We start from the raw sequence: 21,454 nt of genomic DNA on the forward strand, positions 1-21,454 counted from the left end.
CTTAAGTATTTGGCGCTGAAAGTTCTGACACTAAACATTTACTAAAATGGCCCAACTCCAAATAGTCTCGTTAAGTCAGAGATGCGCCCTATATCTGTCCTCCATCACATTTCAGGGGTTTTCATGGGGTAAAGTCAAGAGGAATCATCTTATTGGTCCTCTCCCTTATAGTATCCTCAGATCTCACATCCAAAGAATTGAATGCCAGCTTGCTTTCTTTCATCTATGCATGGTAATAAAAGGGCTTTTTTTTATTTGTATTTGTTTATTGCAGTGTTGAGGATGGAGCCTAGGGCCATGTACATGCTAGGCAAGCTCCATCATGTTTTTCTAGAGGAAATAATGTGTCTCTTTTTCCTAGGCGAGCCATAATGGGATTTTATTCACTTCAACTCTTGCCCTAGTTAAAACTCCAAGGGAAGGTCGTGCCATTGATGGATGTAAGCACTTTTGGAACTGTTTCCATATCAGGTGCAGCTCCTAGCTCTCCAGTCACCCTTGGGATGCTTCAGTGCATGATAAAATAAGTGACGAGGTCATCAAGGTGAGCTAACAATCCCCTGGCTTCTCTAAACTCCCCAGGGCAAGGCTCTGCCCATTTCAATGTCATAAAAATAAAAGATCTACCATTAAGGGCAGTCTCTTTGTCCCTAACTCCACTGTGCTTACAGCCTCTTTGCATTTTAATTAGAGCAATCAGTACATTCCATTTCCAGGCTGCAGTCCAATGCCTCTTGGCTTCACTCTTAGGTGGAGATCTTCTTTTGTTTTTGCCTCTCCTCTGCCAGAAAGGCTTCAAAGAATGGGGGAAAAGAAAGGAGTCTCCCAGATAGCATTGCTCCTCGGTATATCTGCTCCCCTTGCTTTCCCAGCTCCTCTTGGCAAGCCTGAACCTTCAGATATTGAGCAGCTGGCTAGAATAGGCTTCCCTTGTCTTGTAGAAACAACTGCTAGGAATGATTCCATCAGGGCGTCTTCTTTTCCTTGTCCTCCTATCTAATTCTCCTAGGCCATGACCACATAATTCATGGACCACAGGGGAGTGCTGTGGCACAGGTACTAACATAAACATTTTTCTCTTAGCTCAAAGACATCTTATTCTACAGTCATAGGGATTTAATAGTATCCAATAAGACATGGATAATGAATTAACTACCCATTACTGATCTGACTGGAAAGCATTACTGATCTGACTGGAAAGAAGATTAAAATAAACCAATCAAAATTACTTCACCACCTGCATGAAATAGAACTACATATTTCACATTTCACCAGAAACCCCAATTTATGTTTAATATACATATCAAACATTGCTCTTGTCCTAATTCCTCTATGTGCTTTGCCTGCATGTATATCTGTACATCACTTGCATGTAGTGTCCATGGAGGCCAGAAGAGGGCATTGGATTCCCCTGGAACTGGAGTAACAAACAGCTGTGAGCCACCCTGTGGGTGCTGGGAATTGAACCTGGGTCCTCTGGAAGAGTAGCCAGTGCTTTTAATCACTGAACCATCTCTATAGCTCCTCCATTTCATTTATCTATTACCTAGTCTGCAGAGTTTGTGTGGGGGACAGTGAGATGGCTCAGTTAGGTAAAAGCAGTTGCCATACAAGCCTCATAACCAGAGTTCACTACCCATCACCCACAGTAGAAGAACAGAATGAACTCTACTCCTGAAAGATGGTCCTTAACCTCCACATGGGCTGTGGTACTTGCATGCCCACACACCTCTCTCTATCTCCTACACACACACACACACACACACACACACACACACACACACACAATTACAACTACTGCTACTACCATGAATGATGATGATGAAGATGACGAATAAAATTTTTTAAAAGTTTTCTTGGAATCTACAGTTCAATTAAAACATTCAGAATCTGTATAGAAAGACTTTAGAAAAACATTTTTTTAAGTAGATAAGTGAGAAATAGATGAAGAAAACATTTTTATGTTGTCAGATGACCCTGAGAAGCATAAGATAGCCACTGATTTTCAGTAAGCTGACAATCTACCTGTGAACTCTCTAAGTAGTCACCACTGGTCCAGGGCAAACAGAGTAAGAACTACGAAGAAGCCCCGGAAGTAACTGATAACTGAAAAGGGAGAATGCTTTGAATTTTAGTTTAATCCTTTGCAAGAGATAATAGCTGGGCCTGGCTATAAAATGAGGCTCTTGAACAACAACAACAACAAAAACAAACTTCTCCCAACATCCACTTTTTCCTTTACTTCCTCAGAGACAAGTCCAAGTTCTCGGCTACCATGAAATGTAAAACATTAACAGTGATAACAACAAAAGGACGCGGAGTAGTTGAAAGACATGCATGGTAACACATGTGGTTGATTATCCACGGGAAATGGACAGGAGAAATCACAGGGTCACAAGCTGGCTCTGGGCTCCTACTAGAAGACTCAGGAGGAAGCTGATTGTGTTTCTGCTCAGTTCTGAGCGCTCCACTCTGCCCTTGGATGCCCACACTTGGCAGAACTGCAGAGAGGAAGTGCTTAAGTGAATAAGTGATGGAGGGTTGGAAAGGCACACACTACCTTGACAATGGCTTGTGCTATCACTGATCTCCCCGGCCCATTCGGACTCATTCTTAGCCTAATGCAAATGCTTGTACTTTAGGAATATGAAGCGTAGCGCATTAGCTTCCTATGGTTGCCGTAACAGATTACCACAATATTGGTAGCTCAAATGATGGTAATTTATTTTCCCATGGTTATAGAGGCCAGAGGTCAGAAACCAGAAAGCCTATGTTGGAGTGACCATGTCGGCAGGGCCACTCACTGTCCTTCCAAAGGCTTGAGGGAAGACTGTCTTCCTTGTCCCCTCTGGCTTCTGGTAGATAATCACCTTTAAGGCCCACATCTTCAAGTCCTCTGCTCCATCTTCTCCACTCTGTCTTCTCATGTGGGCAAAGTCTTCCTCTCATAAGAATGCATGTGAATGTATTTAGGGCCCTTGATCTCCTCCTCTTGAAATCTTTAAGTAAGTTGTATCTGCAAGGGTCTCTTCTCTTGCATAATATAAAGGGACCAGCCTTAATATTATACATCTCAGGGGCTCAAGAGAGGAACTACAAATGGCGAGGACTATTTTTGGGAAATAGAATCTCAGCACACAGAGCTCTTAGTCCAGTCATTTAGTCTTCCAAATCTTCTTTTTCCTCCTCCTGTGCCCTGGAAGTCCCGGAATATATACACTTACAAGCAGTAATCCTTTGGCAGTGCAAAGCCAGGCTTCCAGGGTCAAATGGAGGGGTGATAAGAATCACATAGAGGGGCAGTAATTGTTAATTATCATTTGCAACCCCAAAGGGAAGTGACTAATGGGGAAATGAATTAACCAAAGGCTAAATTCGGGTAATATCTAAGAAGAGGACTCTTATGTGCTCAACTGTAGGGAAGTGACTAATGGGGAAATGAATTAACCAAAGGCTAAATTCGGGTAATATCTAAGAAGAGGACTCTTATGTGCTCAACTGTAATCTTAAACGTGATTGGTAGAAAATGTTAAGAATCTATAAGTTGCTAGGTCAATGGGAAAAAATAAAACTGTCTTCTTTTTTCCTGTGACTTCTATCTGTCCAAGCTATCTGCCGTTTTTTTTTCTGCAGGGAGGGGGAAAGTGTGCTCAGTCTCTAGGCAACCTGTGTACAGCTAGATGTCTCTGGTGATAGTTAAAGGGAGATCTGGAACTAGAGGTAAGATTTGGGAAAGGAGGAAGTAAAGCTTAATTGGCACATCCTCCAGGCCTTCTCAAACAGGTAGCCTGGATGCTTAAGTCTGTTCTTAGAGAGTACAGAGGTATCTCTGATAAGGTACTTTCCTCCATCTGGGGATGGACCTGGCCGGATGCTGCCAATGGTGATAATTACAGGGAGGCTTGAACCGGGGTTCTGGCTGTGCATAGCTGTCAGCGCACAAGGTTATCTAAATATTCCTTTAGTAGAGGGGAAATGGTGCCCAATAAATGATGGAAAAGCTACAATAGCACTCAAGAAACTCATAGCAGGAAACGGCTGATAATCAAAAGCCAAATATCACCATGGCTCCTTGAGCCTCAGCTTGACCTCTGGAAGGCCCTTGGCTTCTTCCAGGTATTAGCTTTGTCATAATCAGTTGAAATCCTACTTTGTACATTTTTGCGGCTCCGTAGCACTCTTCTCCAAAAAAAGGTAACATTTACAGGATCAAGTTAGTAGAACCTGCTGCCTTTGGATGCCATTATTCAGCCTACTAGATCAGAAAATTCAGTATTATCAAAAGAATAGAGCAGGCTGCAGTGAGTGTAAGCAGTGTCAAGTGCCTCCAGGACGATGAAGGAATTTGCTGTACAAACATGGGCTGTTTCTCTGTGACACCTACAGGTACGTGCACAGTAGTGTTCACATGACCTGATCCACACATTTTCCATTGAAGTTAAAATCTGAGCTATCCACCAACGTCCAGAGTGACCAATTGCCTAACTTGCGCAATGTCTGTGTTGGCCACACTGAGTGGACTGATGGCCAGTTTCTCTCACTTTGCATTTGTCTTGAAGTATCCCAGCCATCCTTCTTGTTGTTAAATACAGTCCAAGGGAGGAAGCCTAGGTAGGGGGAGTAGGCCCAGGAGGAAGAGGATGGCTTAGAGGATAAGAATGTATCCTGTGGCCTTTTTTTAGTGTGTCTTCTCATGGGTCTAGTGTCACACTGGCAGGTTTAGAACCTGGCTCTTGGATTTCTTAACGCTCTCATGCTTTGTATAGAGTCTCAGGGGACCAGATAGCCCTATGCATCATTCAGTCTAGCTCCTTTCTAGGCCCCTCTTGAGGCAGAGTGCCATCTCTAGAAAGCTAGTGAAATTTTCGACATGGAATTGGATGAGATTGTTGATACCTGAGCAGTTTTCAAGACAAAATTAGACTTCCCTAGTTGCAACTTTTTGCTTTGTCTTCTAGTGAAACCAACACCTACATCTTTAGTTCAGTGAAAGGCTGGGGTTAGGGTAAAACAGGCGATATAATTGGCTTGGGTGCACAATTTAAGGTGTACCAAAAAAATCTCAGCGGTCAAGATAATATTTTGTAACATGTTATAAATGTGATACCTTAAAAATATCAAACCAAAACAGCATACGAGGACCCAGAGATTAGCCTTCTGCTGCTGTCAATAAAGTTTTATTGTCAGGACTGAGGTGAGCTGCAGTCTTACATGCTTTAGCTGGATTTTGTCTTTAAAGTGTGATATTTTGTTCACCAAGGATATTTTTGCATTATTAATTTTTTAGAGATGGTGTCTCAAGTAGCCCAGAATGACCTTGAGCTTGCTTACAAAGCTGATGCTGACCTTGAATCTCTGATCCTGCCTTCCAATGGCTGGGATTAGAGGTATGAATTAGCACACCCAGTTTTATACATACAGTGCTGGTGACCAAACCCAGGGTATCATGCATGCTAGACACTCATTCTACCAACAGAGCTATTATCATTGCTTCAGGTAATAAAGTCTTAACACTATATCAAAATCACTGTCAATAACAACACAGGAGCCGGGCAGTGGTGGCACACGCTTTTAATCCCAGCACTCGGGAGGCAGAGCCAGGAGGATCTCCGTGAGTTCGAGGCCAGCCTGGTCTACAGAGCGAGCTCCAGGACAGACACCAAAACTACACAGAGAAACCATGTCTCGAAAAACAACAAACAAACAAACAAACAAAAACCACAAAAAACCCAACAAACGAACAAACAAACAAACAACACAGGATCCTTAGTTGGATGGAAACAGCATAATTAAGACTAACTCCAAAATCGGCTTTGTAAAAGTAAGTGGTGAAGAGCTGAGGCGAGTTGCCCCATCTGTCATGCAATTCATTTCGAGCAATTAGAGGCTAAAGATAAGGTCTGAACAAGATGCGGAAAGAATCTAGATACTTTGAATATTATCAATGACCCGAAGGCACGGACACTCAGGGCAGAGTTCTTTCTTCCCACCCTTTGTCATCTCCCAGCCCTGGCCTCCCACCCCTTCCTTCCCTTGCCTCTGGTGTGTTACAGGAGAAGGGGGCCCTGGAGCAGAGACGGTAGGCGGAAGCCCGAGGATTAGGCCTCGAGGCCAGCATGCAGGTGTTAAAGCTCTTTTCTGTCACTTCTTAGCCTACAACCTTGAGGAAATTCTCAAACCACTCCCTGCCTCAGTGTCCTCACAGTAAAATGGACTTAATACTAATACTTCCCTTATTGGATTGATGTAAAGATTGCATAAGATAGCATAGTGAAAGCGCTGAGTCAGCATTCAACAAACGTAACTGACTGAAAATAAAGAGCAGCCGGGCTTGCGTTGCATATCTATAATCTCATTATTTTGGAGGTGGAGGCAGTAGGATCAGAAGTTCAAGGCTAGCCAGCCTGTGCTACATAGAGAGTTAAAGGTTAGCCTGGGCTATAATGAAACCCTTTCTACAAAAATAAACAGTAATAACAATAACCACACTTTTGTACTGATTCATATGATGGGCTTTTACTATTCTTGTTGCCATAATATGATATCATGGATTGGGTAATTTATAAACAATATAAATTTAATCTGCACAGGTCAGGAGGCTGGAAAGGTCAGGATGAAGACACCAGATTAAGACCTGGTGAGGGTCTGTTCTTTACAGACAGCAGCTGGTGTTCTCATATGGCAGAAAGGCAGACATTGTCATGGGGGGGGGAGAGACATGCTCCCTTGAGTCTCTCTTCTAATAGCACTGATCCCCTTCACAAAGGTTCCACTCCAAGGTGACCTAGTCACCTCCCAAAGGATCCCATAATGCCAACGCATTGGTGATTAGATTTCAACATGAATCCTGGAGAGACAAAACATTCCAACCACAGCACCTGTGTTCCATAAGTCTCTTGACCGTAGAGCTGAAGAGCCCAGTGTCAGATGTCCAGTAAGAGTCACTCCCTCACTCCCCAGCTAGACTGTACCAGTCTGGATCTGTCACATCGTGACTCAACCACCAACAAATCATTGAAAGCTTGATGATTAAAGATGAAAAATTACACCCAAAGGTTTGAGGTATTCTGTCAAAATGAATACAGCTGTTATTTGGCAGGATCATATTTTATATTCTCTTCAAAATTCAGCTTAATTTCATTTTATATGTATAGGTGTTCTGCTTGCATTATGTCTGGGTACCACATGCACACAGTGCCCAAGGAAGGACATTAGATACCCTGGGATTGAAGTTAAAGATGTGAACCACCAATAGAGGGGCTAGGATTTAAGCCTAGGTCCTCTGGAAGAGCAGCAAGAGCTCTTAACCCTTGAGCCTTCTCTCCAGACCCTGTTATATTTTCTTGAAATTATTTTTAATGGTATAGAAGCATGTTAGAAAAAAAGGAATGTCTTTTTAAAGATGGGTCTTCATTAGTTAGTTTTCTGTTGCTGTAATAAAACAAACAAAAACTATGATCAAGAGCAACTTAGGGAAAGTTTATTTTGGCTTACAGTTCCAGAGGGTTAGGATCCATAATGGCATGCTAGCAGAGCTGGAGCTAGAGCTAAAAGCCAAGAGATCCCACTTCCATCCACTTGAAGGAAGTAGAGAGAACAAACCGGAAGCTGGGTGAGGTTGTGCACTCTCAAAGCCTGTCCCCACTGATCTACTTCCTCCAGTAAGGCTCCACCCCCTAAAGGTTCCTCCCCAAACTGGGACCAAGTATTCAAATACCTGAGTCTATAGGGAACAGCTTTAATTCAAACCACTGCAGGTTCTTCCCATGTTGCCTAAACTGGTCTCAAACTCCTGGGCTCAAGGGACATCCAGCCTCAAGCTAGAGTACAAACATGCTCAGATCACAGCATCCTTTGGATTTTTTTCCCCAGTACTGGGGATTGCATGCACAGCTACAGTATGCTAGGTAATGCTCTACCGCTGCGATACACCAGCCTTTTAAATCTTTTTTTATCAACAGGGTCCTACTAAATTTCCCCAGGCCTTACAGTTAAGCCTCACATCAGATCATATTTTTAAAAGTAAAACTAGCAAAATATTTAACATATCAACAGAAACACGTACCAATTTTACTTTTTACTAATATGACTCCATAGTAGACAGAATGATATCCTCCACCCTCTGCATATAAGATGTCTTCTAACCCCCAAGACCTGTGAATTTATTACCTTACACAGCAGATACGATTATGTTGAGAACCATGAACATGGTGGTTTGAATAAGAATGGCCCCTATAGGCTCATAGATTTGGACGCTTGGTCATTAGGGAGTGGCACTACTTGACAGGGATTAAGAGTTGTGGCCTTGGAGGAAGTGTGGCCTTGTTGGAGGAAGTGTGTCAGTGGGGGTGGGGTTTGGAGTTTCAAATGCTTAGGCCAAGCCCAGTGTCTCTCTTCTTCCTGCTGCATGCCAATCCAGACGTAGAACTCTCAGCGACCTCTCCAGCACCAGGTCTGCCTGTGTGCCACCATGCTTCCCACCATGACAACCTGTAAGCCAGCCCCAATTAAATGTTTTCCTTTATAAGAGCTTCCTTGGTCATGGTGTCTCTTCACAGTAACAGAACATTGATTGGGACACTGAGATAGGGAAATTATCCATATAAGCCCAACATAACCACAGAGTCCTTAAAAATGGGAGAGGGAGACACTAGAAAGATGTCACATCAGAATGCACAGGACAATACTATAGCTCTGGTTTTGGAGACAGAGGAGAGGGGTCCCAGGTCAAAGAACTTGGGTGGCCTATGGAACTACGAAGGACGGGGAAACAGATTCTTGTCTAGAATCTACAAAAAGGAATACCATGTTGGACTACGTATGGAAAGGCAGAATCACAGATGATAAGCTCATGTTGTTTAAGTTACCCAAGTCTGTGGTAATTTGTTATAGCTGCAAGTTAAGGACTAATACAATCCCAGGATTATCCAACCACCCTTGGTCTGTTGGAGCACATAGCACAGTAAATGGTCAGGTCACCAGGTGGGCCTGGGAAGTCAGGGTGGACAGTGGGGTGTGGGTTTGGGGATGGGTAGGGGTGAGAACAACTCCATGTGTTCTCTGAGCAGCCTCTGACCATTTAAGTGCAACATAATAGGAGCTCTGCCACCGAATACCATCTCCTTCCTGAGGATTCTGATGCCAGAGGTCTCCGAGATACAACTGTCCCTGTTTAGAGATGGTGAGTGATTCACAAGTGAGCAACATTCATTTCTGTGGGTCTGGAGCTTACAATATAGGCGGTGAATAAATACATAAGAATATAGGTATTTGTGCAGACAAATCAGTAGCCAGGGACAGGAGTTAAAAATGTAAAAATGGCAGGGCAGTGGTGGCACACGCCTTTAATCCCAGCATTCAGGAGGCAGAGGCAGGCAGATCTTGGTGAGTTTGAGGCCAGCCTGGTCTACAGAGTGAGTTCCAGGACAGCCAGGGTTATACAGAGAAACCCTGTCTTCAAAACAAAACAAAACAAGAAAGTAACACAGAACACACACGCACTTTTGTGTGCATATTTCAACCAAAACCTTGTCAAAAACTAAAAAGAGATGGGATCTTTGCTTGCTCTCTTGTGTGTTTCCAGAATCTGCAGCTTGAAAATCTGGAACCCTAGAAGTCTTACAGACCTGTCATGGAAAAGCCCCTCAAGAGCTGATACCAAACCAGAACCCTCCTCAAGCCCCTCCCCAGCTCACCGGTTTCCTTGTGAGGTGGCGAGGTGGTGCTCCAGGGTGTGTCATCTTCAAACTGGACCCAGTTGCTGATGGCCGAGGCCAAGTCAGGTGTGGGCTGCACTGGGCTTCCGGGAGGGGTGGTCGACTCAGAGATGAGGCCCATCTTTTCAGAGGAGTCATCCTGCTCGGAGTGGGAAAGGTCCTGGCAGCCTCCATCCACGGCAGGATTCTCCCCAGAGGAGCTCTCAGACGGGCCTGAGGAAGACGACAGTCCTGGGAAGTGTTCTTCAGCGGCTCCTGCGGAGGGTACCAAACACTGCCATCACGCAAGGAAGGATGCTTATCAGAAGTGTCTCACCGGAAGATGAGACAGCCATGCCAATCCATCTCTGTGTTAAAGGGCTGTGTCCCTAATAACTCAGTTACTATCCCAGACAACTGAGAAAAAAAAAATTTCCCCATTATTGTGTTTATTTATGTGTGTATGATGTGTATATATGTGCTCATATGTGTGTGAGTATGTGAGTGTGTGTGTGCGCGCATGTATAGGCCAGGGGTTGATGTCAGGCATCTTTCTTGATTATTCTCTGCTTTTTGGGGTGATGTCTTTGAATGTATCCATGTGAGGGGGTACACTAGCCAGTGCACGCACGGTACATGCACCTGTGGAGGCTGGAGGTCAACGCCAGGATGTTTATCTCAACTGCTCTCCACCTTACTTTCTGAGACAGGGTCTTTCACTGAGCCTGGAGCTCATCTGTCTACTCGGCTGGCCTGGCTGGTGCGTGAACCCAGAGATCTACCTGTCTCCACCTCCCCACTCTCAGTGCTGGTGCTGCACTCCTGCCCTGCTGGCCGCTTCCCATGGGTCCTGGAGATTGAATCCAGGCCCCAGTGCTTGCACAGCTGGCACTTTATCTGCTCAGCCATCTCTCCAGCCCTTGTTCGTTATTTTTAATCTCAGTATCTGTCCCCAGCGTGAGAGCCACTGATTCAAATGACAATAGAGGGCAAGCAAGAGATATTCCTGCGTTGAGTGGGGACAAGTGACAAGCAGTAGGGAATGGTGGGGGCCTACAGCCAAATAGTAGAGAACTAAAGAAATTCAAATGCAAATTCCAAACTCCCTTCTGGACTAAGGACTCTGCAGGCAGCTGTGACACAGGGCCTCTTCCTTTTCTGTATGTTGTCCTGTTGGTTCTGAAATATTCAATGCCCTTCAAAACTTGTTTCTTGAAAACTTTTATTAAATCGTTTCCATAGACTACATTTTGATGATATATGTTCCAAACTCTTCCCCCGGATCCTCCCAAGGTCCTATCCACCCAAGTTCGTGTTCTTTCTCTTTCTCCCTCAAAACGAAACAGAAACAGGAAGACACAAAAGGATAAAAATGAAAACAGACAAACTAAAAAAAAAAGGGGGGGATCATCAAGACAAAACAAAAACAAACAAAAAGTACACACACACACACACACACACACACACACAGAGTCTGTTTTGTATAGGCCAACTACATCTGGGCATGGAGGTGTGATTGATATACCTAGTGACACTCCATTGGGAAAACTGGTTTTTCCCTTTCCCAGCAGGTAGCAGTTGCAAATGGTTTCTTGGCTAAGGGTGGGACTTTGTGTCCAGGAAGACAGAGAAAGAAAACTTGTTTTTTTTTTGTTTTTTTTTTACAATAAAGCATACACACTGATTATGGTGGTTGAATACACAAATCTATATATGCGCTAAAATTCATCAACTACATAGCAAACAATGTCCATTTTCCTATCTGAGACTCTTTAAACAGCCTGTGAAGCTTGGCAGCATGAGCACTTACCTACTGTTCTAGCTCACTGACCCATTTATGAAACATTCTAAAAATCAAAGAAATAATATGAAAATCCTTTCTCCTATCGTAAGAAAACCATAGTGACTTGTTCACGATCAAAGCCTTCAGCACTATCTAACTAAAATAAAAGGTGAGACACGTGTAAGCTTAAGTTTTCTAGTTTCCACATTTAAAAGGTAAAAAGAGCTGGGCGGTGTGGGTGCACGCCTTTAATCCCAGCACTCGGGAGGCAGAGGGAGGCAGATCCCTGTGAATTGGAGGCCAGCCTGGTCTACAGAGCGAGTTCTAGGACAGCCAGGGCTATTACATAGAGAAATTGTCTTGATAAGTAAAAAAACAAAAACAAACAAAACAACAACAAAAACCCAACCAAACAGAAACTGTTAATGAGATACAAGTGTGTGTGTGTGTGTGTGTGTGTGTGCTGAATGCACCTGTGTGGGAGCAGGTGCACACATGTGCCTATGCATGTGTGGAGGCCAGAAGAGATCACTTGGTATCTTTTTCTATCACACTTTGCCTTATTCCCTTGAGACAGGTCCCTCACTGGATCTGGAATTAGGCTGGTGGCCATCCAGTCCCAGCAATCCTATTTAATGCCCTCCAAAGGACTGGGGTTAGAGGTGCATGCAGCCATGCTGGGCTTGGTGCATGGTTCCTGGCCATTTAAAATTAGGTCCCCATGCTTGCCTAGCCAGTGCTTTGACTGAGTAAGTAATTTTCCCACTCCCCGAGATATGTGACTTTCACTAGGTCTTTGAAGTTCAGAGAATGCACGTCTCTCTCTGCACGTGACACTTTCAGCGCATTTCAATTCCGATTTGCAGCCTTTTAAGGCTTCACTATCCACAGGGACACCACCCAGGGCTGTATCCCTGTTGACTACCACTTTCCATCTGTGCAGGTGAAGGTGGGGTGAGGCCAGTAGGTGTAGGTGACGTAAAACAGAACCAACTGGCCTGGTGCTGCAAATATCCCTGGATGGGCCTTGGCCTTCATTCCTGAGCACTAATCTCCTAAAGGACAATATGGCCACTTCTGCTGTGATCCAGGATGACAATGCTGAGCTCTTTTTGTGGACCAGACACTCTACTGGGCATCTTACATCTGCTGACTCAATGCTCAGAAGAGCTCCTGAGGCAGACAGGGCTCTGTGGTCATTCCTCTTCCACACAGACAATGTCACGATGCAGGGAGCCCGTAAACACGTCCTTCTGGAGGCTAGGCATGGCGGACTTGACTGTAATTGCAGTGCTCAGGAGAGAGAGGTAGGAGGACTGCTGTGGATTCATGCCTGGCCTAGTCTGCATAGTGAGTTCCAGGACAGCCAAGATTATAGTGTAAGAACCTGTCTTAAAAAATAAAACACAAAACAAACTTGATGTGGCCGCACATGCTGTTAGTCCCAGCACTTGGGGAAAGGCGGGTGGATCACTGAGTTTGAGGCCAGCCTGGTCCACAGATTGAGTTCCCGGGCAGCCAGGGCTACACAGAGAAACCCTGTCTGGAAAACAAGAAACAGAACAAAACAACAACAACAAAAAAAACAAACCACAAAGCCCAAAAGTTCCAGAAACACGTGGCTAAGAGTGCTTGCTCTGCAAGCCTCAGGACCTGAGTTCGAGTCCTCAGCACCCACATATATGTAAACCAGGCCTGGCCGTACACGCCTGTAACTCCAGTGTTGGGTAGAGACAGGCAGATCCTGGTTAGGCAGCCTAGCTAGGGCACGGGCTTCTGTTTTGTTGGTAGATGCTGTCTCAAGACAATGAGGCAGAGACTGATGACACCTGACGCCCTGCTCTAGCCTTCACATAGAAGGGCATGGCATGTGCATGCGCCGAACACCTGCCATCTCCCCCTACACACACACAAATCATTCACCCAAGAGCATACCATTCATCTGTGATGACGACGAGGTTAGAGTCTTGATCTGGCTCAGAACCTAGCTGTCACTTTGGGCAATTAGACTTTAAAAATGGAGAAAATCCAAAGAGCTGCTGGGTGTAAGCGCCAAAGTGGCTCAAAGTAAAGCAATATGCATTAGAAGTTAAGTCCCTTGGAAGGAAGGAGCGCATGCCTTCGGGGATCCCAGGGTTTTGGTGCTGCCTCACCTTAAGAAGACACCTCCTCTGGCTACCGAATGAAAGAATCCATGCAGATCTCTGGAAGGGACCAAATGGCTTTTTCTTTTTTCCTTTCCTAGAATCCTACCCATGAATGACCAAGAACCAGACACAAATCTTGCGTTTTTAAGAAATCGTGTCCTTACCCTCTGAAGGGGTGGGGAACAGTGGCTCTTCACTGAAGGAGACCCACTCTGACTGGTGGGTGGCGATGACATGGTCCAAGGTCGTCATGCTAAGAGGATGCTGCTCATCTTCACACTGCTGACCTCAAGTAGACCCCAGAAAGCTGTCTGGGGCGAGCAGGGCAGCACAGTGAGCTTGGGTCTACAGTCTGTCACAGAAGTCTTGTGAATGGCAGCACTCGGAACAGAGACAAGATTGGTCCTCCTTGCCTTTGGTTAATCTTCCAGGCGGAGATCTGTTTACATAAGAAAGGAAACTGAAATTGGTAAGCATTGCATCACACTGAATCCATGGGGGTCTAGGGCTTTGAACACCATGATGAATGAGGTTTCGGGTAGTTCCCAACATGCCATGTCTCTTTCGTCTTTTTCTACTAAACACTCTCTATTAACCCTGTGATCCTTGGATAAGGATTTCGATCAGACCACTAATTAACCACTTACATTTTAGCATTTTTAGATTAAATTCCCTAACTTCCCCAATCATTCTGTTTCAGAAATACTGTTATCTAGAATGAAAGGCTACTTGGTTATTATTAAGAATTAAAACTTGTTCAGAGTGCTTTCACTGTTTTTACCCAGCTGGTGAAATAAAAGCACGCTCCTTCCCATTAAACCAAAGCACTTTCTTGCCCCAGGCAGGTAACTTTTTGCCAAGCTGATTTGAATCTCTGGCAGAAACCCAGCTGTATCCAGATGGCATCTCCAAGCATGATTTAACCAATCAAGAAAAAAACAAAACAATAATGGAGTCATCTCTTGTTCATTTGAAGTAGGAGGCTGGGGAATATTTGCTTTACTGATTAAAAAGAAAAAGCAAGTTAAATTTTCATTTAACATTTTCAATCTTGGTCGATTTGAATTAGTGTATAACTGTCAAATCTTTACTTGTACGGCAATTATGGTCTGTGGATGTTCAAGATTATTTAATTGGCTTACAATTTTCTTCGTGTTATTAATGTCTTTTTACAACTTGAACCCTAGCTCTTGATCTTATGATGAATGAATAAAATGAGAATTAATGCAAAATTAATGTGCTTTCACAAATGAGCGACTATCTGTCTTGCACACCATTGTTCTTGCTAAGCAAATACACTATTCTGATGGTTTCTAGAGTGATGTAACTCAGCCTCCACAGTAACAATAGAAGTTAAACTTCGCTCTAAGTTTTATCTACTGTGAACAATTTATACTGAGAGAAAAATCAGAATAGAAAACATTTGATAGGTTTGCCTTGTTTGGTGAGAAAAAGTTGTTTTATAATTCTTAAAGCAACTGCTGCTATAAAATTTGTAATTGTCAGAAACCTATTTTTATACCACCCTTCACTTAAGTTGTCAGTCTACTGGTCTGTTGTTGTTTATTTGTTCTGAGACAGTCTCATATATCCGAGGCCATCCTTGCTAGGTGGACAAAGATGACCTTGAACTTCTGATCCTCCTGCCTCCACCTCCTGAGTGCTGAGACCACATGTGTACAGCGGCACACATGGTTTGAGTGGTACTGGGGGTCAGACTCAGGACTTCCTGCACAGTAGGCAAGCGCTCCATCAACTGAGTGGTTTTCACAGGCCTCACCATCCATTTTAGGGCAGTTGGCGATATAGTTCTTTTATAGATTTAAAAAAAAAAATCTGAGTAGAGAGAAATTAGGTGACTTATTCAACACTAAAATGTGCCCTAACATTCCTAAAATGCTTCTTCTAGGCTTATTAAGTGGAAAAATTCATGGTTTCAGGGCAAACCGACTCTTGTTTTCCATGGTAGCACCCTATATAAAGAAAGATCAAATAGAAGCCACAACAAACAGGTACACTGGAAAAAGCAAGCTGCTGGGTGACAGATTGAATCCCTGAGCCCAGATCCTCTATTTCCAAAACACTGTAATCTTTGAGTCACAGCCACAAAAAAAGCACTACAGAGTATATATAGACTACATGCAACCAAAGTAGTTTACAAACATCAACTACAACGGAATTGTATTGGCATTTCCCGACAAACTCCCCATATGGAGATCTGCCAGAACACCCAGTGAGCACAAAGGATGGAATGTCCACAAGTCTGTACTCCAAGGCCCTCCCCTGAGATCCTTACCAGCCACAGGACTGGGCATGTGCAAGCAGCCTGGAAAATACTGTTGTCCTAAACCAGATCTTACCTCAAGCAACACAGCCACAAACTCCAAGGGCTGGTTCCCATGAGTGGCTGCCCGTGAGCTTTTCTCTGGCCCCATCAACATCAGTGCCAGAGTCACTCAGTGTGGTAATGGCTGTGAGCCAAGATAAGACAGCATGAAGAGTCAGATTCATCTTCTCCGAAAAGGCAGCTGGACGTAAAGCCGCGCCCCACACCCCCCCTCTGCTGTGCCTCTCAGAAAGAAAGCCACAATGCAAGGCATGTGCTGACACATGCCGAGTCACAGCTCAATGGGAAAAACATCCTGCTTATCCCACAGTGGTGAGCCCAGCAAACTCCATGGATAAGCGGGGTTGGAGGGATGGACAGGGAGAAGGACGGGAAAGGTGAAGGGAACAGAAAACCCTAAGAACAGGTAGTCTTTTCAGGATCGCGGCTCCTAAGTGTGTTTTTAGAAACACCTTTTAAAAAATATATATATATATATATGTGTGTGTATGCATACCATGTAGAAGTCAGAAGACAACCTGGAGAAATCAGTTCTCTCCTTTCACCATGTACGTCCTGGGTATCGAACACAGGTCATCTGATTGGTGGCAATCGCCTTTACCTGTTGATCCATCTCATGGCCCAGTGCAGATCTGAGTGCTGTCCTACTTAGAGTAACTATTGTTGAGATGAAACACCATGACCAAAGTAACTTGGGAGGAAAGGATTTATTTCAGCTTACACTTCCAGGTAAAAGTCCATCACTGAAGAAACCAGGAGAGGAATTCAAACAGGGCAGGAACCTGGAGGCAGGAATTGATGCAGAGACCATGGAGGGGAGCTGCTTACTGGCTCGCTCTCCATGGCTTGCTTAGCCTGCTTCTTATAGAACCCAGGACTACCTGCCCAGAGGTGGATCCACCCACAATGGGCTGGGCTGGGCCCTCCCCATCAATTTCTAATTTAAAAAGTGCTCTATAGGCTTGCCTACAGGACAGTCTTACTGAGACATTTTCTCAATTGGGGTTCCCGTCTCTCAGATGACTCTGAGAGCCTATGTCAAATTGCAATAAAATTAGCCAGCACAAGTGTTTGAACTCATAATTCAACCTCTTTAAGTCTCAGTTTACCTCTGTACACCAAGAATAACAAAACTCACTTCATTATTCGAAGCACTCTGACGTGGGATGTCTTTCTGTACACTATAAATATGTGTTGCTCCCACTAGTTAATAAATAAAGCTGCTTTGGCCTATGGCAAGGCAGGATAAGAGCCAGGTGGGAAATCCAAGCAGAGATATAGGGAGAAGGGTGGAGTCAGGGAGACACCAGCCAGCTGCCCAAGGAGCAAGATGCCAGCAGACCGGTAATGCCATGGCAATGTGGCAATACATTGATTAATAAAAATGGGTTATTTTAAGTTGTAAGAACTAGTTAGTAGTAAGTCTGAGCAATCCACCAAACTTATACTTAATATAAGCCTCTGAGTGATTATTTTATTTTTATTTATTTATTTATTTATTTATTTATTTATTTATTTATTTATTTATTTATTTTGGTTTTTCGAGACAGGGTTTCTCTGTGTAGCTTTGCGCCTTTCCTGGAACTCACTTGGTAGTCCAGGCTGGCCTCGAACTCACAGAGATCCGCCTGGCTCTGCCTCCGAGTGCTGGGATTAAAGGCGTGCGCCACCACCGCCCGGCCGATTATTTTATAAGTGGCTGTGGGACCGGGCAGGATACAGAACAGCCTCCAGCTACAGCACTCAGTGGAATCACGAACACCAAATGTTTAGTAGTGGGCAAAATTAGCCCTCTGGAACAATGACAAAAATAGGCTGGAGTTATTGAGCTTCTGGTGGACTGCTAGCCTAGCATGCGTGAGGCCCTGGACTCAATCCCACCACTGCATATGCTGAGCATGGTGGCACACACCTGTAATCCCAGCCTTCAGCAGGTGGAGGCAAGAGGATTCAAAGTTCGAAGCTAATCTTAACTACATAGAGTTTGAGGCTAGCCTGGGCTTACATGAGACTCTGTCTCAGAAAGCAACAAAACAGTGACAACGATACTGGCGGATGACCTTACAGAGGGATCACTCTGTGCCGGGCGCCGTTCTAAACCCTATGGAAACATTAGTCATTGTTGTGCCCACTGCTGTTCAGCGGCTCATCCAAGGTAGTACAGCTTCTTTGGGAGAAGCGTTTGGATTGGAGTCTCGATCTGTAGAGCTGCCCCATTTCTGTCATTTCTGCATCCTCTCTCCAGTGATTTCCCCTTTCACTCGTTAGAACAGGTCTCTCAGACACTAAGGAGAGCTAAACGCTTGGTTACAGGGCCCAGAAGGCCAGTTCTGAAACTTCCTCTTTTCAGACAGAAGCACATTCTGCGTGAGAAACCAAAACCATCACTCAGCGAGAATAAACGGAAGAAGGGCCCCCAAGGAGTTCTCTGCTCTTCCATAGTTTATCCATCCCAGGTCAGGCATGAGCCAGCTGTAAATACTGAGCAATCCAAAGGCTGACAGAACACTTATTATAGGGAACCTCCCAGCATATCCTGTGACATGTGTTCTAGGTACTTGTGAGAAGTGCTTTGCTAGTTGCTGAAAACCCACAGAGTAACCCAGTAATTGTGAGGCTAGGTTCAGACTGGAATTAGTTTCTCAGTAAAAACCTCACCCCACTTTTAGAGTGTGAATCATAAAGTGAGGCTTGGAGTCACCACAGATAAGTGGTGAGTCACAATCAGCAGCAAGAGCGACTTGGAGATACCAGAAATTCCACTGAAGTCTTCAGGTTGCTATTGTACAGACCCCTCTTTATCAGCATCACTTATGCCTTAAAAAACGTGGAGCTGGAGAGTGCACTTGGCGTCCTAAGCAGATCATCTTAGGTCGGTCCTCCAATACTCACTCATGAGCTCGGTGCTCTGGGAAACGTGCCAAGTGTTGTTTGAGACAGCCATCCTCAGGCAGCCATAACTTAGCTGGGGGAGACACCACAGAATAGCAAACACCAGTCTGGGAATAACTGCCTGCTGAAGGACGTGCAGGGGTGGTGTGACTGTCAGCCATGGAGAGATCTCTGAGAGATGGAAACACAAGGGCCTGATTCAAGTTACATGGATATGGAGGATGCCCTGGGCTCTGGAACGCTCAAAGTTGAGAGTCAGATTTTTCTGGGGACAGAGAGATCAGTGTGAGTGAAGACTAATAGTAAGTGCTTGGTAAGTTGATGAGAATGGTAGTGTGTATTGGGAAAATGTGAAAGAGAAGGACCCAGGGACCTTAGAAGCTAAAGGGAAGGTCCCATGGGAAATGAAAACCTGCCAAAGGTTTAGGAGTGGACAGTGACTCAAGAGCATGCTTAGGGGAGATTAACATCGCTCTCTGTGTTCAGCAGCAGCTTGACGATGAGAGTTACCAGTCGCCACAACATTTCTGGTGTGCCCTACAGTCAAGGGGCTGACACCGTCAGGAACTGGTACGAGGCATATTGTGCTGGATGCAAAGAGTTCTGAACTTGAAGAGTACCTGGACAAACAAGAGACCAACACTGTCTTCATCCAGCCTGCGGTCAATTTCAGAGACCTAGACAGTCACCTCTGTTCCCTAACTTATTCTGATGATCTGTCCTGCAGAACTGCAGGCGTAGAGTACGGGTTGAGAGACGACCAAGGGCTCACCTATACCTTCGACTGGTAGGGGGTGCTCTGGACATAAGGGAAAGACAAAGTCGTTTAGGAATGGAACACAGCAATGGTACAGCTGGCCTGCCATGACTTACACTTTGTTTATCTGAAAGAGGCAGGAGTGGAGTCGGGGGCAGTGAATGAGTCTGAAGAACCCATTGGGCCAGCTCTCCCCGTTTTCACTGCTGAAGCCTGTTGTGGAATATTATTTTAAGATGTGTTCATTTGTTTCTGCTGTGGAACATTTGCTTAATGATGCAAAGATGTGTTGCATTCTTTTAGGTTGTATCTATCTGTTTAACTCTGGGAAGCTGTGTGACTATGCCTGTCTAAAACATCCGATTGGTCTCATAAAGAGCTGAATGGCCAGTAGTTTAGCAGGAAAGGATAGGCAGGGCTGGCAGGCAAAGAGAATAAATGGGAAGAGAAATCTGAGAGGATGGAGGAACAAGAAAAACAAGGAGAGGAGGATGCTAGGGGCCAGCCACCCAGCTACCCAGCTGCCTAGCCAGCCACAGAGTAAGAGTGAAAGTAAGATATACAGAAGTAAGAAAAGAAAAAAGCCCAGAGGCAAAAGATAGATGGGATAATTTAAGTTAAAGAAAGCTGGCAAGAAACAAGCCAAGCTAGGGCCAGGCATTTTAAGTAAGAATAAGTGTCCGTGTGATTATTTGGGAGCTCGGTGGTGGGCCCCCCAAAAGACTAAAGAGTAAAACAACCAACGTCAGAAGCCTGGTTCAGCCTCCACTATCTCTCATCTACTAGTTACTAGTCTCCTACTGTCTCCCTGCTTTCGGCCCCGTTCTGTGGCTTATTATGCAACCTACTATGCTAGATTCCAAATCCCAGCAAATGGCTATGCTATGGTTCTACTTAAAAACTCCTCAACCGCTACTCACAAAATGAAGCGAGAATGAGAACCGCACAAAGGCTCCCTGAGAGCAGGGCTGCACAGCCTGCCTGCTGCAAGCCCTTAGCATTGAGTACAATGCTTTGTACCTGCAAGGAGCTTCAGTGCAGGAGTGCTGCGGGTCTATCCTCATCTCCTTTGCCACTGTCTCCCTCCATGAGCACCGTCTTCCAGACAAACTGAATTACTTTCTACAAAAGACTGTTTCTATGCACACTTTGTTCTATTTGGTCATTTGTTCATATAATTATTTATCCATTTAATAAACCTAAAATCTTCCCCTTGGTTTATGTTTCCCCTACATTGTTATTTAATGGGCTCCTACTCATCTTAAAGACTTAGCTCATTCTTTATCTCAGGTTTAACTCAACCAGCACTGACTCCAAATGGTAACCACTCAATCCAAAGAAAGAGAAGGTAGACCCCTGGGCTATGAAATCTTTATAATGGGCATGTTTGTTGTGCTGTTATTGTTGCATGCTTATTTTGGTTTTCCCATCAAATACCCAAACTCTCCATATTTTTGAAAGAAAGAAAACACTCTCTGTCCCTCTTGTCAGGTGATCCAGTGATTTGTCAGAAGATGTTGGGATCTTGAGAGAGTCCTAAAAGGTCCACAGACTCTGAATGCTGCACAAGTAACATTGCAGGCAATGGAAATTTGGTACGAGGCCAGTGGTAGCAGCATCTGCATTCAGTAGTGACAGTAACAAGTATGGCATCCTAACCAGAACCACAGCATTACCTTGGCTCTGTTCCCTGGTGGCTAGGTCTTGTGATTCTTAACCAAGAAGTCCAAGTCAAGTTTGGCAGCCATCTGTCAATCAATCCAATGACTTCTCCAATACCTGCCATAGATTCATTTTGTTGTGGAATATTATTTTAGCTATGCAAAGATGTGT

At 44.5% G+C, this 21,454-nt stretch overlaps 1 protein-coding gene across 1 annotated transcript in view; it reads right to left on the reverse strand.

Moving 5' to 3' along the window:
- The window catches only part of Ston2 (stonin 2), a 152,036-nt gene that overhangs the window by 101,043 nt on the left and 29,539 nt on the right, over nt 1–21,454 (reverse strand). The window contains exons 2-3 of the mRNA XM_059279359.1: nt 13,790–14,064; nt 9,696–9,971 (exon numbers count right to left, since the gene is read on the reverse strand). Of these exons, the coding sequence (XP_059135342.1) occupies nt 9,696–9,971; nt 13,790–13,877 (364 nt within the window). The 5' untranslated portion in view covers nt 13,878–14,064. The remainder of the gene's footprint in view (nt 1–9,695; nt 9,972–13,789; nt 14,065–21,454) is intronic.

This window comes from Peromyscus eremicus, chromosome 14 (assembly GCF_949786415.1).
Source record: "Peromyscus eremicus chromosome 14, PerEre_H2_v1, whole genome shotgun sequence".
Classification (NCBI taxonomy): domain Eukaryota; kingdom Metazoa; phylum Chordata; class Mammalia; order Rodentia; family Cricetidae; genus Peromyscus; species Peromyscus eremicus.